This window comes from Bombyx mandarina, chromosome A1 (assembly GCF_030267445.1).
Source record: "Bombyx mandarina strain Sakado chromosome A1, ASM3026744v2".
Classification (NCBI taxonomy): domain Eukaryota; kingdom Metazoa; phylum Arthropoda; class Insecta; order Lepidoptera; family Bombycidae; genus Bombyx; species Bombyx mandarina.
In genome coordinates, this window is record NC_143234.1 from 5,019,184 (window position 1) to 5,043,778 (window position 24,595).

The following is a 24,595-nucleotide window of genomic DNA, read 5'->3' on the forward strand; positions in this document are numbered from 1 at the left end:
TTTCTCTATATTCTCTATAAGTGTGGGAAATTTCATACTCCTCTGTCCGCGCTTTTTTCGTAAAAAGAGGTACAAAGTTTTTGCTTCACGTATTAATATATAGATTATCAATAATCATATTTCTTTTAATATAATAATATGTAAATCGTCGCTCTGTTTGTAAAAAACAATAATTAACTATACGTAAATTAAAAAAAAGCGCATGCCGGTTGAGTTTGTTCCGCCGGGTCTTCTCATTATTGTGGCTCTTATTGCAAGTAGCTAAGGGGAAGTTTTATTTGATAAAAATAAAAATGTTCAATGATTTATAAAAATAATTAAATAATTTCAGATTTAAATTTGAATTTTTGTTTCTACTTAAATTAGTAAGATACATATTCCTAATGCCAACAATAATGGGTATATTTCGAAACCTAATAAATTTAAGGAAATAACCAAAATAACCTATTGATTTTTTTTTAAACTGACTTCAACAGTTGACCATATTTATGAACACGAAATCATATCCATTGAAACAAATTAAAAAATATATAATATATTTTCTAAATAGGCTTATGAATTCGGAATTCCGAGTTCTTTGGTAACAAGCAGTAAGAATAAAACCACTGAATTGAGGATCCTCATCTTGTTTTGAAGTCTGTCAATAAATTTAAAACTAAAATTTTTTTTCAACAAAAAGCGACCAATGGCAAACTATGGTGTTTGAATTTACGTGTACAAGAAAATATGTGCATTAACACCTGCTTTGTGAGATAAGGAGAGAGCACCCTATCAACTCAGCACCTAATTACCAGACTTTTGCAGTAATTTAACACTTACTTTTTACTTTTAATTTACTCAATGGTCGCATAGTTTGGTTTTAGACATTCAATCGAATACAATATAGTAAATTAGAGCACTAGACTAGTTGATAATTATAGTATTACTCTTGTCGTCCGAAAACCTTGCTCATGTAGTACCTTCACAGGGAGAGATCCCCGAATCTAAGCCGGGCTGGCCTCATAAGTTTTCTAAAAAGTTACCATTTTTGTGTGTAAAGTAAACTGTTCCCGATTTATCATAAACTGATGAGATGTAAAAATAACGTTTTTTAAATTTTTTTTATCGCTTTGATGGGTGAACGAGCTCACAGCCCACCTGATGTTAAGTGGTTATTGGAGCCCCTAGACATCTACAACGTCACATGTGCCACTCACCTTGAGATATTAGTTCTAAGGTTTCAGTGTAGTTACAACGGCTGCCCCACCTTTCAAACCGAAACGCATTATTGCTTCACGGCAGAAATAGGCAGAGCGGTGGTACGTACCCGTGCGGACTCACAAGTGGTCCTACCACCAGTAGACTGATGAAATGTGTAATAATAACGTTGGACGTGGTCAGGTCTGACTCCGGTGCACCTGGCTGCGTCGGAGGGTCGCACGGGCGTGCTGAAGGCGCTGCTGGCGGCGGGCGGGCAGTGCTCCGCCAAGACGCGCGACGGGTACACGCCGCTGCACGCCGCCGCGCACCACGGCCACCACGCCGCCGCCAGGACGCTCATCGATGCCGACGCTGACGTCACAGCTAAAGCCGCACACGGGTACTGACCTACACGGGACGTCACGACGTGCTCGTTGTCTGGATTAATAGTTAACTAAGTTTTAAGCGTCAGAACGCTACTTTGAAAAAGCGGCGGGGCGCGATAACCCTCTAGGCAACGCAAAGCCGCCGTCGCCCAAAACATGTCTTGTCCGATCCCCCGGATCCACTCTTGGTGTTTTTGGGCTCTTCAAGCACCGGTCACCGCCCTCGTCCACTCCGATGAAGAGTTCGACGAGGGAAGTAACCCATAGACATAGCCCACTGAGTTTCTCGCCGGATCTTCTCAGTGAGTTGCGATTCCGATCCGGTGGTAGATTCTGCGAAGCAATGCTCTAGGCTATGCTAGGGTAGTTTTCCCTATGCTAGGGTTAGTAATTCAGGTCGAGCCTGTGAGCTCACCTACCGGTCCGCGCGAAGCTTAACGTCTGTCTGGTGTAGTGGTAAGTGGCATGGTCACTACACTAGGGGGTCGCGGGTTCGAATCCCGCCAAGGGAAGATATTTGTATGATAAATATAAATGTCTTTTCCAGGGTTATGGATGTATATTAAATATATGTATGTGTATAATAAAAATCTTACATTTATTTCCGATATCTGGTACCTGTAACACAAGTTCTTCACGAACTTATCACGGGACCAGTTAACGTGGCGTGATTGTTTAAAAAAAAACCCTTTAGGCTACCAACGATAACGTAGGAAAAAGAAAGAAAATAATAACAGACTAATTAAAACTTAGTAGTCTTCTCAATACCGCAACTACCATTTGACTCAATCCTCGAACTGTGTCATAAAGATAAAAATAATACACGCTTATACGTTCGAGAAACTTTGTATGCTTGATGTTACCGTAAACGACCGATAGATGGCGTGAAATTTTGATTACAACCTGTATGCTTAGCAAGAGACGGCTTAAATAAAGTGACCTAACTTCCTTAGTATTAAGTCAATGATTATCTAGAAGATTTCACAAAGTGGGTTGCTCACTTTGGGCATTTCAATATTGCAATAATGGTTACTTTATAATAACTATTGTAAAAATGAATATTTAAAAAAATCCAATATTTAAAAAAAAAAGACATGCCCGCTGAGTTTCTTGCCAGTTCTTCTCATAACGGAGGCTAGTTTTTGTGAATTGGCGGTAGTTCTTTTTGACGTTTAACAAGTGTGTACTTTCATATACGTTGAATAAAAAAAAAAATTTGATTTGGTTAGTAAAGGGCCCTATTCAAGTTGGTTCAATAACGTCTCTCGTGTTCCCTTGGCAGGTTCACGCCGCTGCACCAGGCCGCGCAACAAGGACACACGCTTATTATACAGCTGCTGTTGAAACACAACGCCGACCCCAACGCGCTGTCAGCCGTGAGTTTTTTTTATGCCCTGCGTAGCTACAGGACCAAAGCTAGAGAGGGAATTCGAAAAAAAAAATTTAATAGAATAAGACTATTATTGGTGAAGGTACCATATATAAATCAACAGCTTAGAAACAGTCTGGATAGTTGTTTTTAAAAGGTCCTCTCGATCCTAGATATCTTCCATTGGTTAGGTAAAATTATCACCTAATGTGGATATACCAACGATCCTAATACCAAACTAGATGTTAATATAAAGTCTTTCTGACAGTCTGAATTGAACCGACAACAAAAAAAGTGACTTATTAAAATGTTCTCCTCAAACAGAACGGTCAGACGCCGTGTGCCATCGCGGACCGGCTGGGCTACATCAGCGCGGTGGAGGCGCTGCGCCCCGTCACCGAGAACACGCTCAGTCAGGCCGTCGGGGACACCGGTAAGTGACGCGCTTCAATAAGACTCCTACCTTGAGACATGAGGTCGCAATCTCGATGTTTTGAAGTGAAACTTCTTTAGAAACGTTGTGATTTCAAACTCGATGAAACGAAAAAATAAGTCCATAGAGACACAAACACATAAATGTATAGGATTCAGCCGGCGAGAGAATGAGATAGAACACATTAACGTTCTCGGTGTCCTCTTTGTGCGACTCTTCGTAGCATCCCCACTATCGTCTACTAAACATTGTCCATATGTATGCTCCTGTGTAGTGAGATAGTCAGTATATCTATATCTTATTTATAAGTTTCACTTATACCGTGTGTGACTTGCAAACACACACACTTTTTTTATTGGCCTTGTAATCAGACGAGCATACGGTCTGATGGTGAGCGGTTAGTGTCGCCCATGGACCTTAGTAATTCCAGGAACAGAGCCAAGCCGCTGCCTACCGTTACGTACTCTCCACAAGCCTCGTTTTAAGGACATGTCATAGCGCTCGGGAAACACCGTGGAGGGGAGCTCACTCCAAAGCCGGATGGTACGTGGCTAAAATATCTCTGGAAACGCACTGTGGATGAACGCAGTGGCTCCAGGTAGTAAGGATGAACTGTACTGTGGTGGGCGGTGCGATGGTAAAAACTGAGCGAATTGGAAAGATGATGTCCACTATGACAATAACAGTGGTACAACCTATGCGGGTTAACAATACACTTTGCCGCCAGAGAAGCGACGACCGGTATTTTGTCAATGCCAATGACCTCGCGCAACCTACACGGAACCAAGCTTAGTGTTTGTCGCGAAAACTTGTACCAGAAAATTAATGGTTAAATAAAAATTCGCATAGAGATCTCTTTGATCTAAATATATATTAAGGAAACACGCACAGTTATAAAGCTGTGCCGTACAGACGTAAACAGTGGGGACGCTGGATTAGCGCCAAGCGCCAAGCGATTGCAGCGTGATTTTGAGAAAATAACGAATGTTTTGGTTGGGTAATTAACCCTTTTGGTGCTTAGTTTATTTTCAGATATTTTACGGAAATTGCTAAAAAACATTTTTGAAAAAAGAGTACCTTATTTAAAATTTTAACTTAAAGAAAAATTCATAGTAAAATAATTTTAAATACTTATTTACATAATGTTATTAAGTTATTAAAAAAGTTATAGATGTGCGCGCTAAGACACGTCCGTACATGTCGATACCTAATATCTATAATCAAACTGCGCAATAGTCGATATTCAGACGCTGCGTGCTTTATACGCATTGATAGAGAGTCTGTCTATCGACGCTTCGCGCTGTAAGGGTTACGCGTAAATACCTTCGCTTCGATCTCATGTCGCGAGCCGAACTCACGGACTCCGATAATCACAATCTCAATACACCTGTCCTGGTAAAACTGGAAAGGCCTCCGGGCCACCAGTAATCCTTCAATCCTAAAATAAATAAAAAACAATCGCAAGATTTTTGTTTTGTCGTTCACTTTCTGTTCTGGAATGCCCACTGAGTTTCTCGCCGGATCTTCTCTCAGTGGGTCGGTGGGAGAAAGGAGAACAAAAAGTTCTGGAGGATGGAGGAACCCGCCCTGTGTCGTGAACTAAACAAACTATTCTTGATAGTTTGTGTTTACTAAGTCTTCCACACAAAAAAAACGGGGAGTTACTACCGAAAATTTTCGACTAAGTACACACAATAGTCCAATTTCCTATGTTTAATGTCAATATCAGGTCATAGAATCTGAAGTCGTCGTGGCCTAGAAGATAAGACGTCCAGTCCATTCGTGTTGAAGCGATGGACCGGTGTTCGAATCCCGCAGGCGGGTACCAATTTTTCTAATAAAAAACGTACTTAACAATTGTTCACGATTGACTTCCACGGTGAAGGAATAACATCGTGTAATAAAAATCAAACCCGCAAAATTATAATTTGCGTAATTATTGGTGGTAGGACCTGTTGTGAGTCCGCGCGGGTGGGTACCACCGCCCTGCCTGTTTCTGCCGTGAAGCCGTAATGCGTTTCGGTTTGAAGGGTGGGGCAGCCGTTATAACTATACAACTTATATCTACACTTTTAATAATACATACCGCCTCATTAAACTGGTTTACAGAATTACGTAATGGACATTGAGTGTAATCTGTGTTGCGAAATACTATAAGGTCAGGATCATTGAAACATTAAATATCGAACTTTAAAACATCGTCAGAAAACACAAAATGCTATAAAAGCTTAATTACATTTTGCACCAAACAAAATCCGACATAATTTTATTCCAATCTATTTATAATTATGGCGTCACCCTGTGAATTGATCAGCGTAACATATGTTTTGGACAAAAATAGGATAAAACATTTAAGTTAAGTTGTGTTTATCACATATTGACATTTTTATATGAAAATATGTTTATTATGTCCTTACTGTCTCTTCTTCAATAAATTTTAAATTTAAACTTTTTATTGTAATTACAGTAGTATTTTTATTGCTTTGGATTTGGGTATCGATGGACGACCTAAGGTTTACCTTGGCTGAATGGCTGCCAGAGTCCATAGACACCAACAATGTACAACACCCCGAGATTAGAGTCTCATTTCAACAACAGCTGTCTACACTACAACAGCTGCTCTACCCTTCAAACCCGAAACGCATTACTGCATCACGGCAGAAATAGGCAGGGTGGTGGTGCCTACCTACCGCACGGACTCACATGAGGCCCTACCAGCAGCAACTTATTATGTGTTTATTTGACACGTTTAAACAATACCTAAATACGAATGATATACATAATATTTATTGAACACAACAAACTGGTTACAAGTTTCCAAAACTAACTATACTGAGATCTTAGAACTTATATCTCGAGGTGGGTGGCGCATTTACGTTGTAGATGTCTATGGGCTCCAGTAACCACTTAACACCAGGTGGGCTGTGAGCTCGTCCATCCATATAAGCAATAAAAAAAAAAAAGTAAATGCTCACAGTGATTAAATTTAAGGTTACGTGCAATAGCTATAACATAAGATTCAATGTCAAAGCTTCCAAAATAGTAGCCGTGATTTTCGTGCACAGAAACTATACTTGAGTCCTTAGAACTTATATCTCAAGGTGGGTGGCGCATTTACGTTGTAGATGTCTATGGGCTCCAGTAACCACTTAACACCAGGTGGGCTGTGAGCTCGTCCATCCATATAAGCAATAAAAAAAAAAAAAGTAAATGCTCACAGTGATTAAATTTAAGGTTACGTGCAATAGCTATAACATAAGATTCAATGTCAAAGCTTCCAAAATAGTAGCCGTGATTTTCGTGCACAGAAACTATACTTGAGACCTTAGAACTTATATCTCAAGGTGGGTGGCGCATTTACGTTGTAGATGTCTATGGGCTCCAGTAACCACTTAACACCAGGTGGGCTGTGAGCTCGTCCATCCATATAAGCAATAAAAAAAAAAAGTAAATGCTCACAGTGATTAAATTTAAGGTTACGTGCAATAGCTATAACATAAGATTCAATGTCAAAGCTTCCAAAATAGTAGCCGTGATTTTCGTGCACAGAAACTATACTTGAGACCTTAGAACTTATATCTCAAGGTGGGTGGCGCATTTACGTTGTAGATGTCTATGGGCTCCAGTAACCACTTAACACCAGGTGGGCTGTGAGCTCGTCCATCCATATAAGCAATAAAAAAAAAAAAAGTAAATGCTCACAGTGATTAAATTTAAGGTTACGTGCAATAGCTATAACATAAGATTCAATGTCAAAGCTTCCAAAATAGTAGCCGTGATTTTCGTGCACAGAAACTATACTTGAGACCTTAGAACTTATATCTCAAGGTGGGTGGCGCATTTACGTTGTAGATGTCTATGGGCTCCAGTAACCACTTAACACCAGGTGGGCTGTGAGCTCGTCCATCCATATAAGCAATAAAAAAAAAAAGTAAATGCTCACAGTGATTAAATTTAAGGTTACGTGCAATAGCTATAACATAAGATTCAATGTCAAAGCTTCCAAAATAGTAGCCGTGATTTTCGTGCACAGAAACTATACTTGAGACCTTAGAACTTATATCTCAAGGTGGGTGGCGCATTTACGTTGTAGATGTCTATGGGCTCCAGTAACCACTTAACACCAGGTGGGCTGTGAGCTCGTCCATCCATATAAGCAATAAATAAAAAAAAAGTAAATGCTCACAGTGATTAAATTTAAGGTTACGTGCAATAGCTATAACATAAGATTCAATGTCAAAGCTTCCAAAATAGTAGCCGTGATTTTCGTGCACAGAAACTATACTTGAGTCCTTAGAACTTATATCTCAAGGTGGGTGGCGCATTTACGTTGTGGATGTCTATGGGCTCCAGTAACCACTTAACACCAGGTGGGCTGTGAGCTCGTCCACCCATCTAAGCAATAAAAAAAAAAAACGAATAAAACAATTTTTTTATAGGAAGTACCTAATTAAATCTTTTCCGAAACCTTTGTAAAATCTGTTCGAAATTGAGCCTGTATTGCCACTTACATTTTATGTATAACCAAAATAAGTGATCACGTTACTAAACTTGGACGAATGAATCAGTATACGTCCTTTATATTCAAGACGATCACACGAGTCGAGTATGTTTTTCGAACGACGTACGTGTAACTATGTATGTGAATATGCTTTATTAGCCCGTCTTTAATAAATTGACCCGTACTTTATAATATCGATATTTATGAAAGTAATTTTGACCAAGCTTCAAGACATGCGATGATCTAAAAAAATATCACACGTATTAAGGACCGACGACAAAACAATAATTGAATATTTTAACGGTGATGACTAGGAAAAGAATGTTATTATTACGAAAAAGCGTTTTTTTAATTACCGTAGTAAGCATACGGTCCAACTATGGTGTATATTCATGGTCTCCCATAGACGTCAGCAATACCAGGGGCACAGGCAAGCCGCTGTATATTCATAGTCTCCCATAGACGTCAGCAATACCAGGGGCACAGCCAAGCTGTTGTATATTCATGGTCTCCCATAGATGTCAGCAATACCATGGGCACAGCCAAGCCGCTGTATATTCATGGTCTCACATAGACATCAGCAATACCAGGGGCACAGCCATGCCGCTGCCTGCTACTGAGGACTCTCTTCAAACCTCGTTTCCAAAGCGATATATCATAGTATTAGCTGATTTTTATTCTCATATTATATATTTATTTTAAAATTTAATATTACTACTCGGGCAAAGTCGCTAGCTGATCCAAACCGCTTATTGCTGTTTCCAAAAACACAAATTTTATTAACACTTTAAATAACCTTGATACATTTTCAATAAATTCCTATAGTGACTAACAATAAAATGATGAAGATTCCAAGGTAGGATCTAAAAAAATTGTATATAGAAACATGTGGATTATTGGTCAAATATGTACTTACGTCAGCTTGTAAAGTATATACTATGTAAATACATTTCATGTTTCTCGTAAGGCGTACAATAATACATTTCAATGAGCAATTCTGTCCTACTGACACACCAGAACGTTCTTTGTAAGCAAATCAATTTGATATTTACCGACAACATGTTCACGTCATATCGTCAGAACAATGCATCAGTAAATATAATTGAATTGTACTTTTGCATTATACGAGATCGAAATACGAAATTCTCCATTGAGGGGCGAGCAATTGTTTATTTTGTACCGTGACACTCCAAAAACGTGAGTGGATAAAGAACACTCTCTATTTTAGAGTTAATATTTATTTATTTTGCTTAGAAAGGTGGACGAGCTAACAGCCCACTTAATTTTTTTTTAAGTGGTTACTGGTACCCATAGACATATACAACGTAAATGCGCCATCCACCTTGGATATGAGTTCTAAGGTATCGTTACAACGTCTGCCCCGCCCTTCAAACCGAAACGCATTAATGCTTCACGTCAGAAATAGGCAGGGCGGTGGTACCCGTGCGGACTCACAAGAGGTCTTACCATAAGTAAACTGATTTGATTGTACTATTGTCTATACTAAAATTGAACAAAGCTCTTCGGAAATTGGTGTAATGTAATCCTTTCAAAATTCGTGGTTTGTCATAGTATTACAAACGTACGACAGATGGCACATGTGTAATTTCAACAGATGAGCTATTACATACATTTAGTGATAGTCATAGAGAAAATTGTGTTTCATTGGTCATTAGTATGGACGGCATTGTAAATAAATATGTTACCAATTAGTATTCTTTCTTCTAATTCACGTGTCTACTATAATAATAATAATAATAAAGCCTTTTATTCGGACAATAGATATACAATTATGTTTCTTATACTGTTATATATGTATTTTACACAATTAAAATTGTTCGCGTATTGGTTGCTTCTTTACTTTCTGGAAATTCATGTGCCAGTTGGCAGAGGCCTCCTCCAACCTACTCCATTCTGATCTCTCTGGCTACTCTACTCCATGCTATACCTGCAACCTTTCTGATATCATCGTCCCATCTTTTTGTTGTTGTTGTTTTTTTTTTGCTTATATGGTTGGACGAGCTCACACAGCCCACCTGGTGCTATGTGGTTACTGGAGCCCATAAACATTTACAACGTAAATGCGCCACCCACCTTGAGATATAAGTTCTAAGGTCTAAAGTATAGTTACAACGGCAGCCCCACCCTTCAAACCGAAACTCATTACTACTTCACGGCAGAAATAGGCAGGATACCTACCCGTGCGGACTTACAACAGGCCCTACCATAGGTTGCCTATTTTCCTTTCACCTTCCCTTGGGTACCAATTTGTAACTATTTTGCTCTATTTGTCATTTCCTCTTACCATGTGACTACTATGCAATACACTAATTTTGAACTACGAATAAAATAAGACGTATTGTTTGCGTATTAAACGAATCCTGTTTAAATCTTTCTTGTTTAAAGTTTAAACTATAACTTTAGCAGATTATACGTTTTGTGTGTTCCCGTTTTTAGATTACGGCTTTAGGGCGTGTTCACGATGGAATCGAATACGTGTCTCGATGGATAAAAGATATATATCTTATACCTTTGAACGAGCAATTCTTGTATATTAATATATATATAATCTGAATCTCGGAAACGGCTCCAATGATTTTCATAAAATTTAGTATACGGGGGTTTTCGGGGGCGATAAATCGATCTAGCTACGTATATTTTCAGAAAATGTTGTTTTATTCGTGTTTTCATTAATCAACTCTTCCCGACATCTATCGGCGAATAATAATACTATTTGTTTTAATTGAGGGCAACTAATCGCTTTAAAGACACAAAAAGATGGCGTTATCAAAAAAAAAAAAAACGAGCAGAGCTCGGTTATCATCTAGTTTCACTTAAATCGTGAACTTTTATTTGTCCAGTACTGAAATCATCGTAATCATTTCATTCGATTTCCTATAACAAATCCATTCAAAAGTCAACTAGAAGACATTGATTTCAGCGAAAAGTCCTCCCTTTGTTTTTTTTTAATTTATATAACTTCTGAACTTTTTACTAGGTGAATCGATGTTGAAAATTCTTTTTTTTATTTGATAGCAGCTTCTATTGGGTCCAAATATATTTTTATCAAGATCTGACCAATAGTTTTTGAGTTATCCTCAGTAGCATTTTTAAATGACTTTGACTATACATTAATAATAATCTCGTTTTATTTTGTTCAAGCCCGTGTTGTATTTTAATATAAATTTGTATTATTAAATCTTATCGTTAATTATCCGTAGTTATTACATAATCTATATAGATATATAAATGAATTGCTGTTCGTTAGTCTCGCTAAAACGCTTTTAAGCTCGCTAAAAAACTTTTGGTCTTGAATTATTTGTGGAAGTCCAGAGAAGGTTTAAAAGGTAGATAAACATGAAAATGCTCGGAATTAAATAAAAATAACAATTTTGTTTTTCCTTTAATGTGTCTTCCGTCGGACGGATTCCTTTTGTTTGTTTTAATTTTATTTTATACAAAAGTTTAGGTCTTGGCACTACGAAGTCTGCCGGGTCAGCTAGTTAAAAATATAAAACCAAAATAACATTACTTTATGAACGCGTCCGAACGCCTTTAAATCCAACAAGCATGGCTTACGCCGACGTAATTTCGTCAGTTTGTTGGCCATTTGCCATTGTTTCTACGATTTCACTAATAACCAGAAACTGCAATTCATTCTATAGGCGCGGACTCGTATCACCAAAGATTGATCATGCGTGCCTAAATAACGATTTGTATGATAATGATTGTCATGTCATTTTTGTGTATGAAAATTGCATTATAAATGCAAATGGCAATACTTCGACAACAGATACTCCGTTAGTTATACTAACAATTTTATTATTTAATTTAGTTGGAGATGTAAAAGCTGCCTCATAAAACTTCAACATGAATGGAGATTTGCGGAATATATTACACTGATTGGAAAAGAATGTCACGGTAAAGCTTAGGGCCTGTGTTTTAAGCGAGTATCGGACCCCATAAACACTACAATGTTAATACCGCCACCTTGAGACATGAGCTCTAAGTCTCAATAGTATAACGACTGTCCTACCTATCAAAGCAGTACAGATATCAGTTTCGAAACAAAAACAGGCAGGTTAGTGTTACTTAACCGTGCCGTCACACAAGAGGCGCCCTCTGAGTTTCTCGCCGTGTCTTCTCAGTGGGTCGCGTTTCCGATCCGGTGGTATATTCTGCAAAGTACTGCTTTTGCTAGGGCCAGTATTAGCAACACTCCTGGTTTGAGCCCCGTGAGCTCACCTACTCGCTCGGTAACGCTGACATAACATCTCAAGCTTAGGTAAAAAAAAAACACAAGAGGCCCTATTAATACTGTTACGCCGGTATGAGTAACGCCATCTATCGCCGAATAATAGAGAGAATATCGAAGGATCTAGTAGCACCTAGAACACTCGAGAAGTACAACGCCATCTATTGTGAGATAGCGGAAACACTACTAGAAATGTGTGGAATATTCTCGATAATTCTAGGGATGTGGTATCGGCTATAAAAGCGTTGTAGAGATGGTACGCAGGCAATTAGTAATCGGAACTACTCGAAGCGAAACAGCGAACGGATCACCTGAAGCGAAGCGAAAGAACCGAATTGAGAGTTTTAAAGTGATTGTTGAGTCTTTTGAGTGTTCTAGGTGCTAATACGGTGTTAACTTGTATTTCGGTAGAATTTTTATTTATCCCGAACCCCAGCGCGTAACAATATGTACTATTTTGTTACACGATGTTACTTCTGTTGTTCCTCCTGGGTGGAAGTCAGTCGTGAAATTACGTTAAGTACGTATTTCATAAGAAAAATTGGTACCTGTCTGCCTCGCCAGGTTAGAGCCCCGTGAGCTCCTAGGAGCTCCTAGTTAGGAGAACCTTTTTTTTTTTTTTTTCTCGGGCCGGGGGCCGAACCTCCTACGAGGTCCCCGCGCCTAGGGGGCGCGCGGGGTATGTGAGACTCAACGATCTGCAGGTGTTGAGAGCAGATCGCGGGCCCAAGGATTTTAGGGCCCACCCACTAAACGACTCCCCTGCACTCTTACACCCGACGTCCGATCTCCGTCCGGGGTCAGAACCCGTTCAGAGTAGGGGGGTTCCCGCGGTCAACACTACAACCAGACACGCGGCGCCACCCCGAGGACGCCCGACCGACGGGTCGTCGAGGCGATAGTCGACGACCAACGACGTCGGTCTCCGCGGTACGGCGGCCCTACCAGGCCGCCCGGGCGGTGCCGCTGGTGTTCCGGGATACCCCGCTGGGCCAGAACCAGCCTGCCGGGTCGGAACGCGATACACCGCCGACCGGGTTGCTCTTCAACAGTATGTTCGGCGACGACAGCGACGACGAAAATGCGGACCGCATCGCAGTCCGCAGCCGCCGACGCGCCGTCCCGTCCTCCTGGTGCCAGCGCGCTAGAGTTAGTTAGGAGAACCTAGAATAACCCCTCGAGGTTACAATAATAGGTTGGAAATAAAAACCTGCCGGATTGATGAACAACATTGTCAGATCGTTCGATACGATTATTCAAATACTAGCGACCCGCTCCGGCTCCGCTCGGGTCTTTAACAATTTTTTTTATTAATTTTTCAATAAAATAACACTTATTGCAGCATAACTATAGTAATTAGACATATGCTGTCGCGACACATTTTGTGAATAATAATGTGTTCTACAAAGTCGTAGTACAATATTTTATTCTATAATCAATAGTTTTCGCAGCGCACCCGATGTAAAGAATATTTTAGGTAATTTTTTTACACCTTGGGTTACATTATTGGAGATTTAGTAAGGATCCCTAATTTTTTTCAAAAAAGATTATAGCCTATGTCACTCGGGAATAGTGTTGCTTCCAAACAGTGACAGAATTTTTCAGATCGGTTCAGTAGTTTCGGAGCCTATTCAATACAAACAAACAAATCTTCCCTCTTTATAATATTAGTATAGATAAGCCCAATAAGTATACAAAATACCCGTGTTGGGTAATATTGACAACGAGAGAGTCATGTTTGTCGCGATAGGTATCACTACAAAGAACACGAGATGTGTTACGTGTTAAAATAGAAACGGAGAAAAGTTCGGCCGCTTTTGATGAAGCAAAGTTTCGTAACTGGATATATTAGTGGTCTCAGTATCGCTCTCGTTATCAAGTGAAACGGTACGACCACATTTGTATGAAAGGTCGGATGTTTCAAAACCAACATACGTTGAAGACCGGAAACGATAGATCATATTAATAAATACAATGTGAATGATTAAAAGTAAAACGGCTTGGTTTTTTATTCGTTTGTGATCACGAAAAATGTAAAGTATCTATACAAATACCGGAAACTTTTGTAGCCTTTGGATTGTAAAAATTAAGCGTAAAAAAGTATGTATCATACTTGGGAAAACTTAAAGACCAAACAATTATAATGTTTTTTTAATTGCTTAGATGGGAGGACGAGCTCATAGCATACCAGATATCTCGTTATCGGAGCCCATAGACATCAATGTAAATGCCGTTACCCACCTTAAAACATGAGTTCTAAGTCCCAGTTTCAGAGTAGTTAAGGTAAAAATATATTATTCATATTATTTATATAGTATTCACTTTAATTGATACTTGGCTGTATTAATATTATTTTAACTGCTAACCACGCTTATTTGGGTCACGTCTATATATAGCGTGAAACGTGTTTATTAAATATATATGTATGTATAACAACATCATCATAGGTAGGTACTATTAGTTCGCGCCTTCATCGAATGAACTCAGCAAATAAATACGAAACCTCTTATTTTATTGGTTTTCAATGCTACCATAGAACAAACTGTTTTAGTGTGCTTTTATTTAGAAAGAAATTGATAATTTTTAAATTTTTTAAACGAAGTTTCTTATGGGACGATGCGGAAGGGTACCCTAACCGGGAAAAACGTCCGTAACGTAAGATTTTTATTAGTAATGCACACAGTGTACGACTTAACTTTGTAATAATGTACAAATTAGTAATGCACACAGTGTACGATTTATCTTTGTAATAACGTACAAAAAATCATATATTTTTTTATCATTCATTGACCACGAATCTCAGAGCGTTCGTTTGCGCAATACACTAATTCTTATGCAAACAACCGTCAATGAAGTGTACCACAATAAGTTCGCACATTACCGAATGACCGTGGGCTGTTGCGAAACCTCCAGTTTTATTTTCTTTATACCTCGAATAGAACTTAAAATTAAAATTTTTATAATAAGGAACTTCGTTCCTATCCGGTACCCCACGACACCACACGTCTTTTTTTATCTCTGTTATCAGTTTACGATGAAAGGAAATGATTAAGATGAATGAACTTAAAAACTCGACAGATGTTTACGCGAAAGACGAGGATGGACGTTTTGCTTCTCGCTCGTTCGTCGGGCATTCCTCCAGGATTACGACAAAGTTAATTCTCCGCGAGAATCCTAAGTCTGTAAAAGTTTTTTTTTTTTGCATACAAACGCACGTGAACCGGCGTCAATGATACAGCGGGCGGGCGCGGGCAGTCGCCGCGCGACCTCTCTACGCTTATCACGACGCACAACACTACACAATTCAATTAACCGATCAACTAAATCCAATTCAAATAAAGAACGACGCGCTAATATTTAGAATTCGAAAAAGGAACGGACTGTTTGTAGCGCTCAACCGTCGGCGCGGCCATATTTGCCGTTAATAAAATTTGTGCGTTTACGCTAAGTATTTCACTATAGTGTTTCTTTTTGTACGTACGGTACCGTTGTTGGTTTCCGCGAATATTCGATGATGTAAGTGGTGAATCGGTGTGTGATCGCTTTGTTCGTCGGATCGACACCGGTGCTCTAACAGTGCGGCTCTAAGAAGAAACCGAAAGTGTATTAGTGACACGCTAAATACAGAAACTTTGCTGTAGTTTGGGTATGTTTATTCATTCGCTGATTAGATAAGTGCGTTCTTATGATCTGTTGCTTCGTTTTTTAATATACACGCGTACTGACCAGCATGGTTAGCATATGTGGCCGATCGCCAAAATTTATTATTAAACCTGCCAGCAGGAATTTTAATTTTACACACAGTGCACGCCATTCAGGGGTTATTTTTGATATTCGCATATGACTTTGAACAACTGAGTCTGTTGTATATTGTTCCAACGAAAATAACTTGCAGCTGACAAGTGATTTACTTTACGTCTTTCCACAAATTAGCTGTTATGAAAACAACAGAACCTGAAAATACAATTTAACAACACTCATTGATTCTTGTGTCTGTAATTTAAATTAGATATTCAATTTAACGTAGTTTTTGTTAAATTATTTTCCTTGAATAACAAATGTTCAATAAAACATCACACATTATTGTTCAATAAACGATGACACAGTCATGTTTTGATTAGAAATATGAATCATTAACGTGCACATGGCGTAACTATGCTTCATTGTATTAAAAAGCTGCTGAACTGATCAAAATAACTTGCGAAATTAAGTTTACTTACTAGTCCTTCGAGTCGATTTAGTAATAATATAATCAGCAAGAAAGACTCGATAAGGTTTTGAAAAATACTTTACTTGTAGAATCTCCTAGTCAACTCGTTAGAGAAATATATCGTTATATTCGTTGGTTGCCTTATTATTGAATTGGGATAATTCAGTAGGCATTAAGGAAGAGCTAAGTCGGATACTACGAATATAGTACGAAAATGTGGTGCATAAAGTATAAATTTACATGTACTGGCTTAAAAATATAATTTTGAATAGATTACATACATTTAATGAACTTGAAATATATATATTTTTTTATTTTTAAAGTTTTGCGGTCATCAAGTCTGTTAATTTCGGTTAATTCGTCACGCGAGCTTCCAAACACCTCATGGGTACGGTTTTAATAGCCGAGTGATGTAACGCCCGGTTTGACCTCAGATGTTTCGTATGAGTTATCTCATGGTACCTACCGGGAAACCTGTTCCGTAGAGTTATGTACGCTGCGACTAAATACTCCGACAGTATTCTACGTAAAAAACGCACTACGCAATTTAAGCTGGCCCAGACATAAGCTATACGGTTAGAAATCTTACACTTTGACTATAAACATATTATTAAAGTAGCTTATAATTTATTTATTTATTTTATTTATTTATTTATGTACACACAAAAAAGAAGACATAGTACAGAGTAATAGGAAAATTATGTACAAAGGCACTGCTTATTTCTTTAAGAAATCTCTTCCAGCAGATCTGCGAGAGGATTATGAGAATAATAATTAAAAGTTATGAGTGTGTGTAGAATATCTAAAATAACAAATACAACATGAGAATTATAGTAATGCACATACACATAGCAAATATTGTTAAACTTGAATAAAAAATTTATAAGTAACAGTATATACAAAAAGTATTATTTATGTGGAAAAAGGGTCTAGTCGTTTGATAAAAGTTATGCTTTTAATACCAAGAAAAACAGACCTGAGTGCTTAGTGCGAGTTTTTTAACTTTCTCGATAGCGTAACGTCCTAACTGCAAACGTAGGGAAAACTGGCACTAAGGACACTTATTATCTTTTCATTTATCGTGGTACATAGTGTTGATCAACTGCAAAGAAGTGGTCGCCTGTATACACGCCCAGTGCAAATATAATTTAAAGTTAACTAAAGCTTTGTCTCACAACTGCCCAAGTTAGGATATTTTTCTTTTTTGTTACGGGCGCTGGGAAGATACGCGATAATATGCCCGACATGCCCTAATAAATGTGCAGATCCCAAATGTCAAATATCTCGTGATGTCGTTACTCATTACGTCCCTCCACGGTAAATAATGTATAGTAAGTAAAGAAACGAGCTAGTGCCCGCGGACATCAGAGCTCATTCCTCATCGCTACATGGTTTACCTAACCATACAATCAATTTGGTAAATATCTTCAATGTCCACATAACTCCAATAATTAAAATATGTCGATAAAAGGCGCATAGCGAAAATATCAATAAGAAGTCAGCTGTAGCACCATAGGTGTACTATGTATTCGATGATTGACACAATTAATTACCAATTATTTATAACTTATGACCCTTAAAATGGTTGAAAGTGTACAAAATCACACATTGGCGGTAATTAGAATATTATGTGAGGGGCTTTTCAGTATTTTTCAAGTTAACGAATACAAAATTGATTGAAACCTAATTTACGAATCTACACTATTCTTTAAAGGATACACAGCATCTAAAACGGTCACAAACAAGTACTGTTGATTAGTCTATTAACATACTGGACCCCGAACGACTTGAATCGACTTCCATAACTCGCTAGATAAGCAGTCATGGATTAGACACATTCTTTATTTTATGCACTCCTAGTAGTTCCAATACATATTGAGCCTTGAATGTTCGAGGATTTTGATAGAAAATATTCATCAAATCTTTGCAAAAAGGATTTTGGATTTAACAACCTTACAAATGTGAATGAATAGAAAAGGTCGTGCTAATAAAAAGTCAGTTCGCCACACAATTTAAGGCATGCGGCACCAACCCGTGTTGGCTCAAAATACGCCCCATAACCAGTGTTGGAAGTGTTTGGAAATATGGCTAAAGACATACTGGGACAATCATTCCTATATATGACTAGCAATTAACATTACTTTAGTTTTTTTTTATTGCTTAGGTGTGTGGACGAGCTCACAGCCCACCTGATGTTAAGTGGTTACTGGAGCCCATAGACATCTACAACGTAAATGCGCCACACACCTTGAGATATAAGTACTAAGGTCTCAGTATACTCACAACGGCTGCCCCACCCTTCAAACCGAAACGCATTACTGCTTCACGGCAGAAATAGGCAGGGCGGTGGTACCTACCCGTGCGGACTCACAAGAGGTCCTACCACCAGTAATTACGCAAATTATAATTTTGCGGGTTTGATTTTTATTACACGATGTTATTCCTTCACCGTGGAAGTGAATCGTGAACATTTGCTAAGTACGTATTTCATTAGAAAAATTGGTACTTGCCTGCGGGATTCGAACACCGGTGCATCGCTAGATACGAATGCACCGGACCTCTTATCCTTTAGGCCACGACGACTTCAAAAATTATGACGAGTTAATACGTTTCTAAATAAACAGTTTGCAAATATTACTTACAAACACCACTATTATCTTAATTTATAAACCGCGTATAATCTAGGAATAGTTCGCACTGAGAAACACGATTGAGAGGTAATGGAATTAGATATATCGCTTTCACGAATTATACCTTACTAGGCCAATACTCAGAGGAACGATCATAATGCAGTTAATTGTGGTCGAACGATATGAACGTTAACATAAAGTAATGGCCGATTAATTAGAGTTACAATTAGGGTACACGTTTTGTGATGAATCGTGCTTTGTTCGATTCACGTAGTCCGTGACTTTTAGTTTCCGGTGATGTGGGGCATGTTCGTGTGCGATTACCTTTGGTTGTACACCTGTTTTATGACAGAATAAAAAATATGTATATGTTTTATGAGAATATACATATTTTTTATACTGTCATTTTTTTTATTTTACGGAATGAATATGTTAGAGGAAGTCTGAAAGTGGCACCTGTGACAGAGAAGCTGAGGAGTGCACGTTTGGGATGGTATGGACATGTGATGAGACGAAATGAAAATGAGGTTGTTAAGAGAGTGTTAACTATGAATGTGGAAGGATTTAGAGGAAGAGGTAGACCTAGGAAGAAATGGATGGATTGTGTGAAAGACGATATGGGTAGGAGGGGAGTGAGCGAAGAAATGGTATATGATAGAAGAGTATGGAAGGAGAAAACATGTTGCGCCGACCCCAGGTGACTGGGAGAAGGGCAGGATAATGATGATACATGGGTAAATTTCTTTAAAATCAAATGCCAAATGAATAAAACTCAGAAAATATTCGGGTATTGTAATCGGTTTTCGATGCAATTATCTTCTAAATTCTGTGATTACTTTATGAAAATTTTCGATTTGTGGTCTGCAAAATTAGGGCAATTGTACGATGTCGATTTTGCGTTTGGGTGTAGTTGGGCCTATCTCGTAAGTGTAATTCCGGTACTCATTAGATCGAGGATAAGTGCTTGAGTGTGTCAGTCTGAAACTATGTCATTTAAATACCATTCATTTTATAAGATGTAATGTAACATATATTTAAGAGTACTTATGATTGTTAACAGAGCCTTTTCCTGTTTTCAATCCAACAACGACCGGTATGCGTTTAAAAATATTATCGAGGAATGTCAAGGTGTTTTATAGTTTCATTGCCTGCCTTTTGTTATTTGACCCGAAAACGTTTCGTCAGAATACTTTTTTCTGGGCATTTTTTTTCCAAACACAAGTTCCTGAGTCGTTTTAATAATGACCGTGTTCGAACATTCAGCGGTAATTGCACAAATTAGTATTTTGTCATTGAAAATTAAAAAACAGTCAACGTTCGTTACTTCCGTTGTCTATAGAAAACGGTAGTACTAGTTTACGCTTAACAAAGCTCCGTCGGATTGCTTATCGTCTTGTAAAATAAATTTTTTCGATATTTTTTTTGGTCGCTCGCTTTGTCTTCTGATGATTCACAACCCACAATCGTCTCGTCTTGGCCACGGTCAGAGATTTACTTCAATACACACAAACACATTTAAATTCTTGAGTGTGTTTTTTTTTTTCGTGAATGAGTAATGTTTTTACGAATATTATTTATGTTTATGTTTTTGCTTTTGAGAGTACTCTTATAGATATATTTGAGTGTGCTTACATTTCAAAATATGCTCAACGGGTTCAGCAGCTTTAGTGTATCTTAGTTTTTTTTTTTTCTTTTTCTGTTGCTTAGATATGTGAATAAACGCCCACCTATGCTAAGTGGCTACCGGAGTCAATATGGAATATGGATCACTACGTGAATTCTGCCACTAACCTTGAGACACAGGGCTCGTCTCATAATTGCTGTCTCACTCTTCAAATTAGAACATGACTGCTTCACGGTAGAAATAGGCAGGATATTGGTACCTACTACTGTTGGTTCCGTAATACTGCAAGTAAACTTGAAACAATATTGTCTTCTTGATTGCCATAGACGTGCAAACGAGTTCGGAGTCAAATTATTCGGAATAGCTGGTTGAAATTGTAATAACAGGTTGTTCGTTTAATCCTGTGGCCCAATTACTAACTTATTTATTTATCTCGTGGGCTGCAGTTTGTGTTGACGTAGTTTATAGCTTAAATTTAGAATTTGCATAAAATAATAATACACTACAATATTACTACAGTACAATAGTACTCTAAAAGTGAGGCTTAGAACTCAAGGTTTCAAGGTGGGTGGCTGAATTTACATTGTTGATGTCTATGAGCCCCTTTAGCCGTTTAACACCAGGCGGGTCGTGATCTCGTCCAGCCATCTGAGTAATTAAAAAAAACGCTCCACGCCCACAATTCTAGTAAAATTCAAAACTTCTAAGGCACATTTCACGTAACAAAGATGTTTTTAAATTCGAAATGACCTAAAATTACTATTCAAAGGCTGCATCGCGCCATTTTTCAATACGACAGCCTGAATATTGTTAGTTAGAATCGGACGCAAGTACTTGTCCAGTTGTAAATAGCTTGGCAATGCTCTAAACAAGCGGTATGTAGTTCACGTTTTGTCCTAGACACCTCGACGTTTTAATTGTAGGTTCAATGACATCGCAATGACATTAATATTATTTTATCTACAGAGCTACTTGTATCGACTGGTGAGAAAATCGGGTATTTGTATTATACCTGTACCTGATCAGCTTTGTACGCATTAAAATCATTATAGGCTTTCAATATGTTTAAATAAAAATTGTAAATTTCAGTATTATGGTTAGGCTAATAAATTTCTCAGATACATGAGTTAAAGTCGATCTATGCGGATGGAGGGCTCTATCCCTTTCCTGCATTCCTAGTCTTAGTGCTAAATATGTGTGGAACACGTAACCATTGACGTCATCGCTCGATCAAGTACGCTCTCTATCCTGTATTATCCATAATCCGGAATCAGATCTAGAGATTTTATAATTACCTACGGATATTTTGCCTCTTTACTTGGGTCTCATTTTTTTATCACGTAAACAGTAAAAAATCGTCTTTGATAAAACTTTTTGCTTTAAAAAAAAGGAACGAGGTAGTTAGAGAGAGAGAGAGTAGTATATTTTATCTCTACGACTACCTCTATTTTTTCACAATTCTGTAAAAATATTATTATGTTCTCATTATGTTTTAGTAACATCTTTAATTCATATTTAATCCTCTTTTACGGTTTAATATCGCGTTTATTATTATCGTTATGTTTATTTACGACTTCTCGAATATTCCACGTCTTCTCGAATATTTCACAGATGTAGGTGACTCGTGATTTCCCTCTAAAAAATGTAGTACAAATGAACCTTCATAATAAAAACTAAGTATATTCACTCTCATTTCGAAAACTAAAGCTTCCTTAGCTCAACGTTGTTTTGCATTCTTGCGTACATTTACCCACTGAGTTTCTCGCCGGATCTTCTCAGTGGGTCGCGATGCCGGTCCGGTGATAGATTCGGCGAGGTACTGCTCCAGGATGAGCATCGTGAGCTCACCTACCCGTCCGCCTGTAGTTGGAATAGCCTCTTAGGCTACCGAAGGTTTGGTAGGGTGAAAAAAAACGTCCATTTTTACAAACACGGCGACTATCAGAAGCTGTTCGTGTAAAGCTAGTTATCAACAAAGGACCGTGCGATGTATGTGAACTGGTGAAGCGGCAACAGATTAGCCAACGATAAGAGAGTTTTATTAAAAAGGTTACAAATTTCAAGGTCAAAAATACGAAGCCAATTTTAGTTTTTATGGCTCGTCGTGCGTAGGTACTCCTCATTAAGAGATCTTTTCTTTTATTTTTATGGGTGGACGAGCCCACAGCCCACCTGTTAAGTGGTTACTGGAACCTATAGACATCTACAACGTAAATGCGTCACCCACCTTGAGATATAAGTTCTAAGGTCTCAATATAGTTAAAACGGCTGCCCCGCCCTTCAAACCGAAAGGCATTACTGCTTGACGGCAGGAATAGGCAGGCTGGTGGTACCTATCCGTGCGGACTCACAAGAGGTCCTACCACCAGTTAGTAGGTTAGGAAATTGTGCGCGTATTATTATAATTTCAATTTCATGAAATTTGTTCAGGAAAGCTCACAGTTGAGAGAGCTTGTGTTCCAAAAATAACCAAAACTATATACTCATATGTATATGATTTTTGTCATTAATAAATTCTTGTTATGTCGGTTTCTATCTTGAAACTTCGCAAGATTATCTTGTATGGACCTAAGTCTTTGACCCTATTAAATCAAACCGGTTTGGTGAATTGATTTTTATTAGAAATTTATTTATATTCGTTTTTTTTTTGTTTTCGTTAGTATCCTAATATCATCGATAAAGAAATGAATAAATGTCGATATTACAACATTAGGTCGTTTTTAAAACCAGTACTTTATTATTGTTTCTTATTGGGTTGTTATTTGCAATCTAAGATTCCACCGAGCGGGTGTTTTTGCCCGGTAGATTTACATGGCGACATCGTGACGGTCGGACTTGTAAGAGAACAACTATGTATGTCATATGCAAAATTTATTGAACGTATTGCTGGTGCGAATCAGACTATTGCCTGGGGTCCTCTAATCGTCCATTAACGGTGCCATATCAGTACCTCTTTGATATCGAATATCGTGATGAAACTTAATGTTAGTGGAATGCAGATTTTTCACTACATAGTACAAAACAAAGTCGCTTTCTCTGTCCCTATATCTGTCCCTATGTATGCTTAAATCTTTAAAACTACGTAACGGATTTTGATGCGGTTTTTTTTTAATAAATAGAGTGTTTGAAGAGGAAGATTTATATTTATAATAACATCCATTAAATAGTGGATAAATCAATAATAAATTGCAGTTTCCGAAGCGAAGCGAGGGCGGGACGCTAGTTTTGTATATATTACTACTCGCCGATTGACAACGCTCTGGACAGCTTACTAATCTTAAGGACGGTATTCGCACAAGATCCACTGTGAATTGCTGCCGCGAATCAAAATTGTGTTCGGATCTGAAAGAGCTTCCTTCTCGTCTCAGTTGTGACGTATAAATTCCTTGCATCTCATGTTTCGAGTTGGATTATTCAAGTTGCGGCATGTTCATTGGAAGCCTTAATCATTTGTTAGTCTAAACCTAATTGACGCGTAGATAAGATTTGGAGCTAAGCCAACGTCTTCATCCTTGGCCGTCAAGCCACCATTAAAATAATAAAGGAGTTAGTGTTCCCTCAAAATATATGTAATAAAACATGCTTTTACGATATTCTACTGTTATCGGATACAGTTATTTTGTAAATAGACGTTGCTCTGTTCGACTGGTATGATTTTATTAAATACCTATGTCGATAGCTGGAACTTAGTACAACTAGCGCCGCGCTGTGAGTAATGATGGAAACGTTAGTTCCGATTTTTAAACTAGATGGCGTTACCAGTGCTAAAATTGGTGACTAAACATCGATAATTGGACACGAAATGCTTTGATTCGTCTCAATAATAATGCAGATTGCACAATTCATTATTATTACACGATTCGTTAATTCTTAAACAGATTCAGTAATTAATTCCTTAATTAGTCACGAAATTTATTTAGCATTTTAAATCACATTCTGAATTGTTTTTAAATTAATAACATTGTGTATTTGACTCTATCACTTAACATGTCGAATAGGTTTTCTATT

The 24,595-nt window shown here is 38.0% G+C and overlaps 1 protein-coding gene across 3 annotated transcripts in view; it reads left to right on the forward strand.

The window, feature by feature from the left end:
- The window catches only part of LOC114239543 (uncharacterized), a 150,242-nt gene that overhangs the window by 67,001 nt on the left and 58,646 nt on the right, over positions 1-24,595 (forward strand). For all 3 annotated transcript variants that reach the window (XM_089739444.1, XM_089739445.1, XM_089739446.1), the window contains exons 15-17: positions 1,381-1,579; positions 2,848-2,941; positions 3,259-3,367. In XM_089739444.1, the coding sequence (XP_089595570.1) occupies positions 1,381-1,579; positions 2,848-2,941; positions 3,259-3,367 (402 nt within the window). The remainder of the gene's footprint in view (positions 1-1,380; positions 1,580-2,847; positions 2,942-3,258; positions 3,368-24,595) is intronic.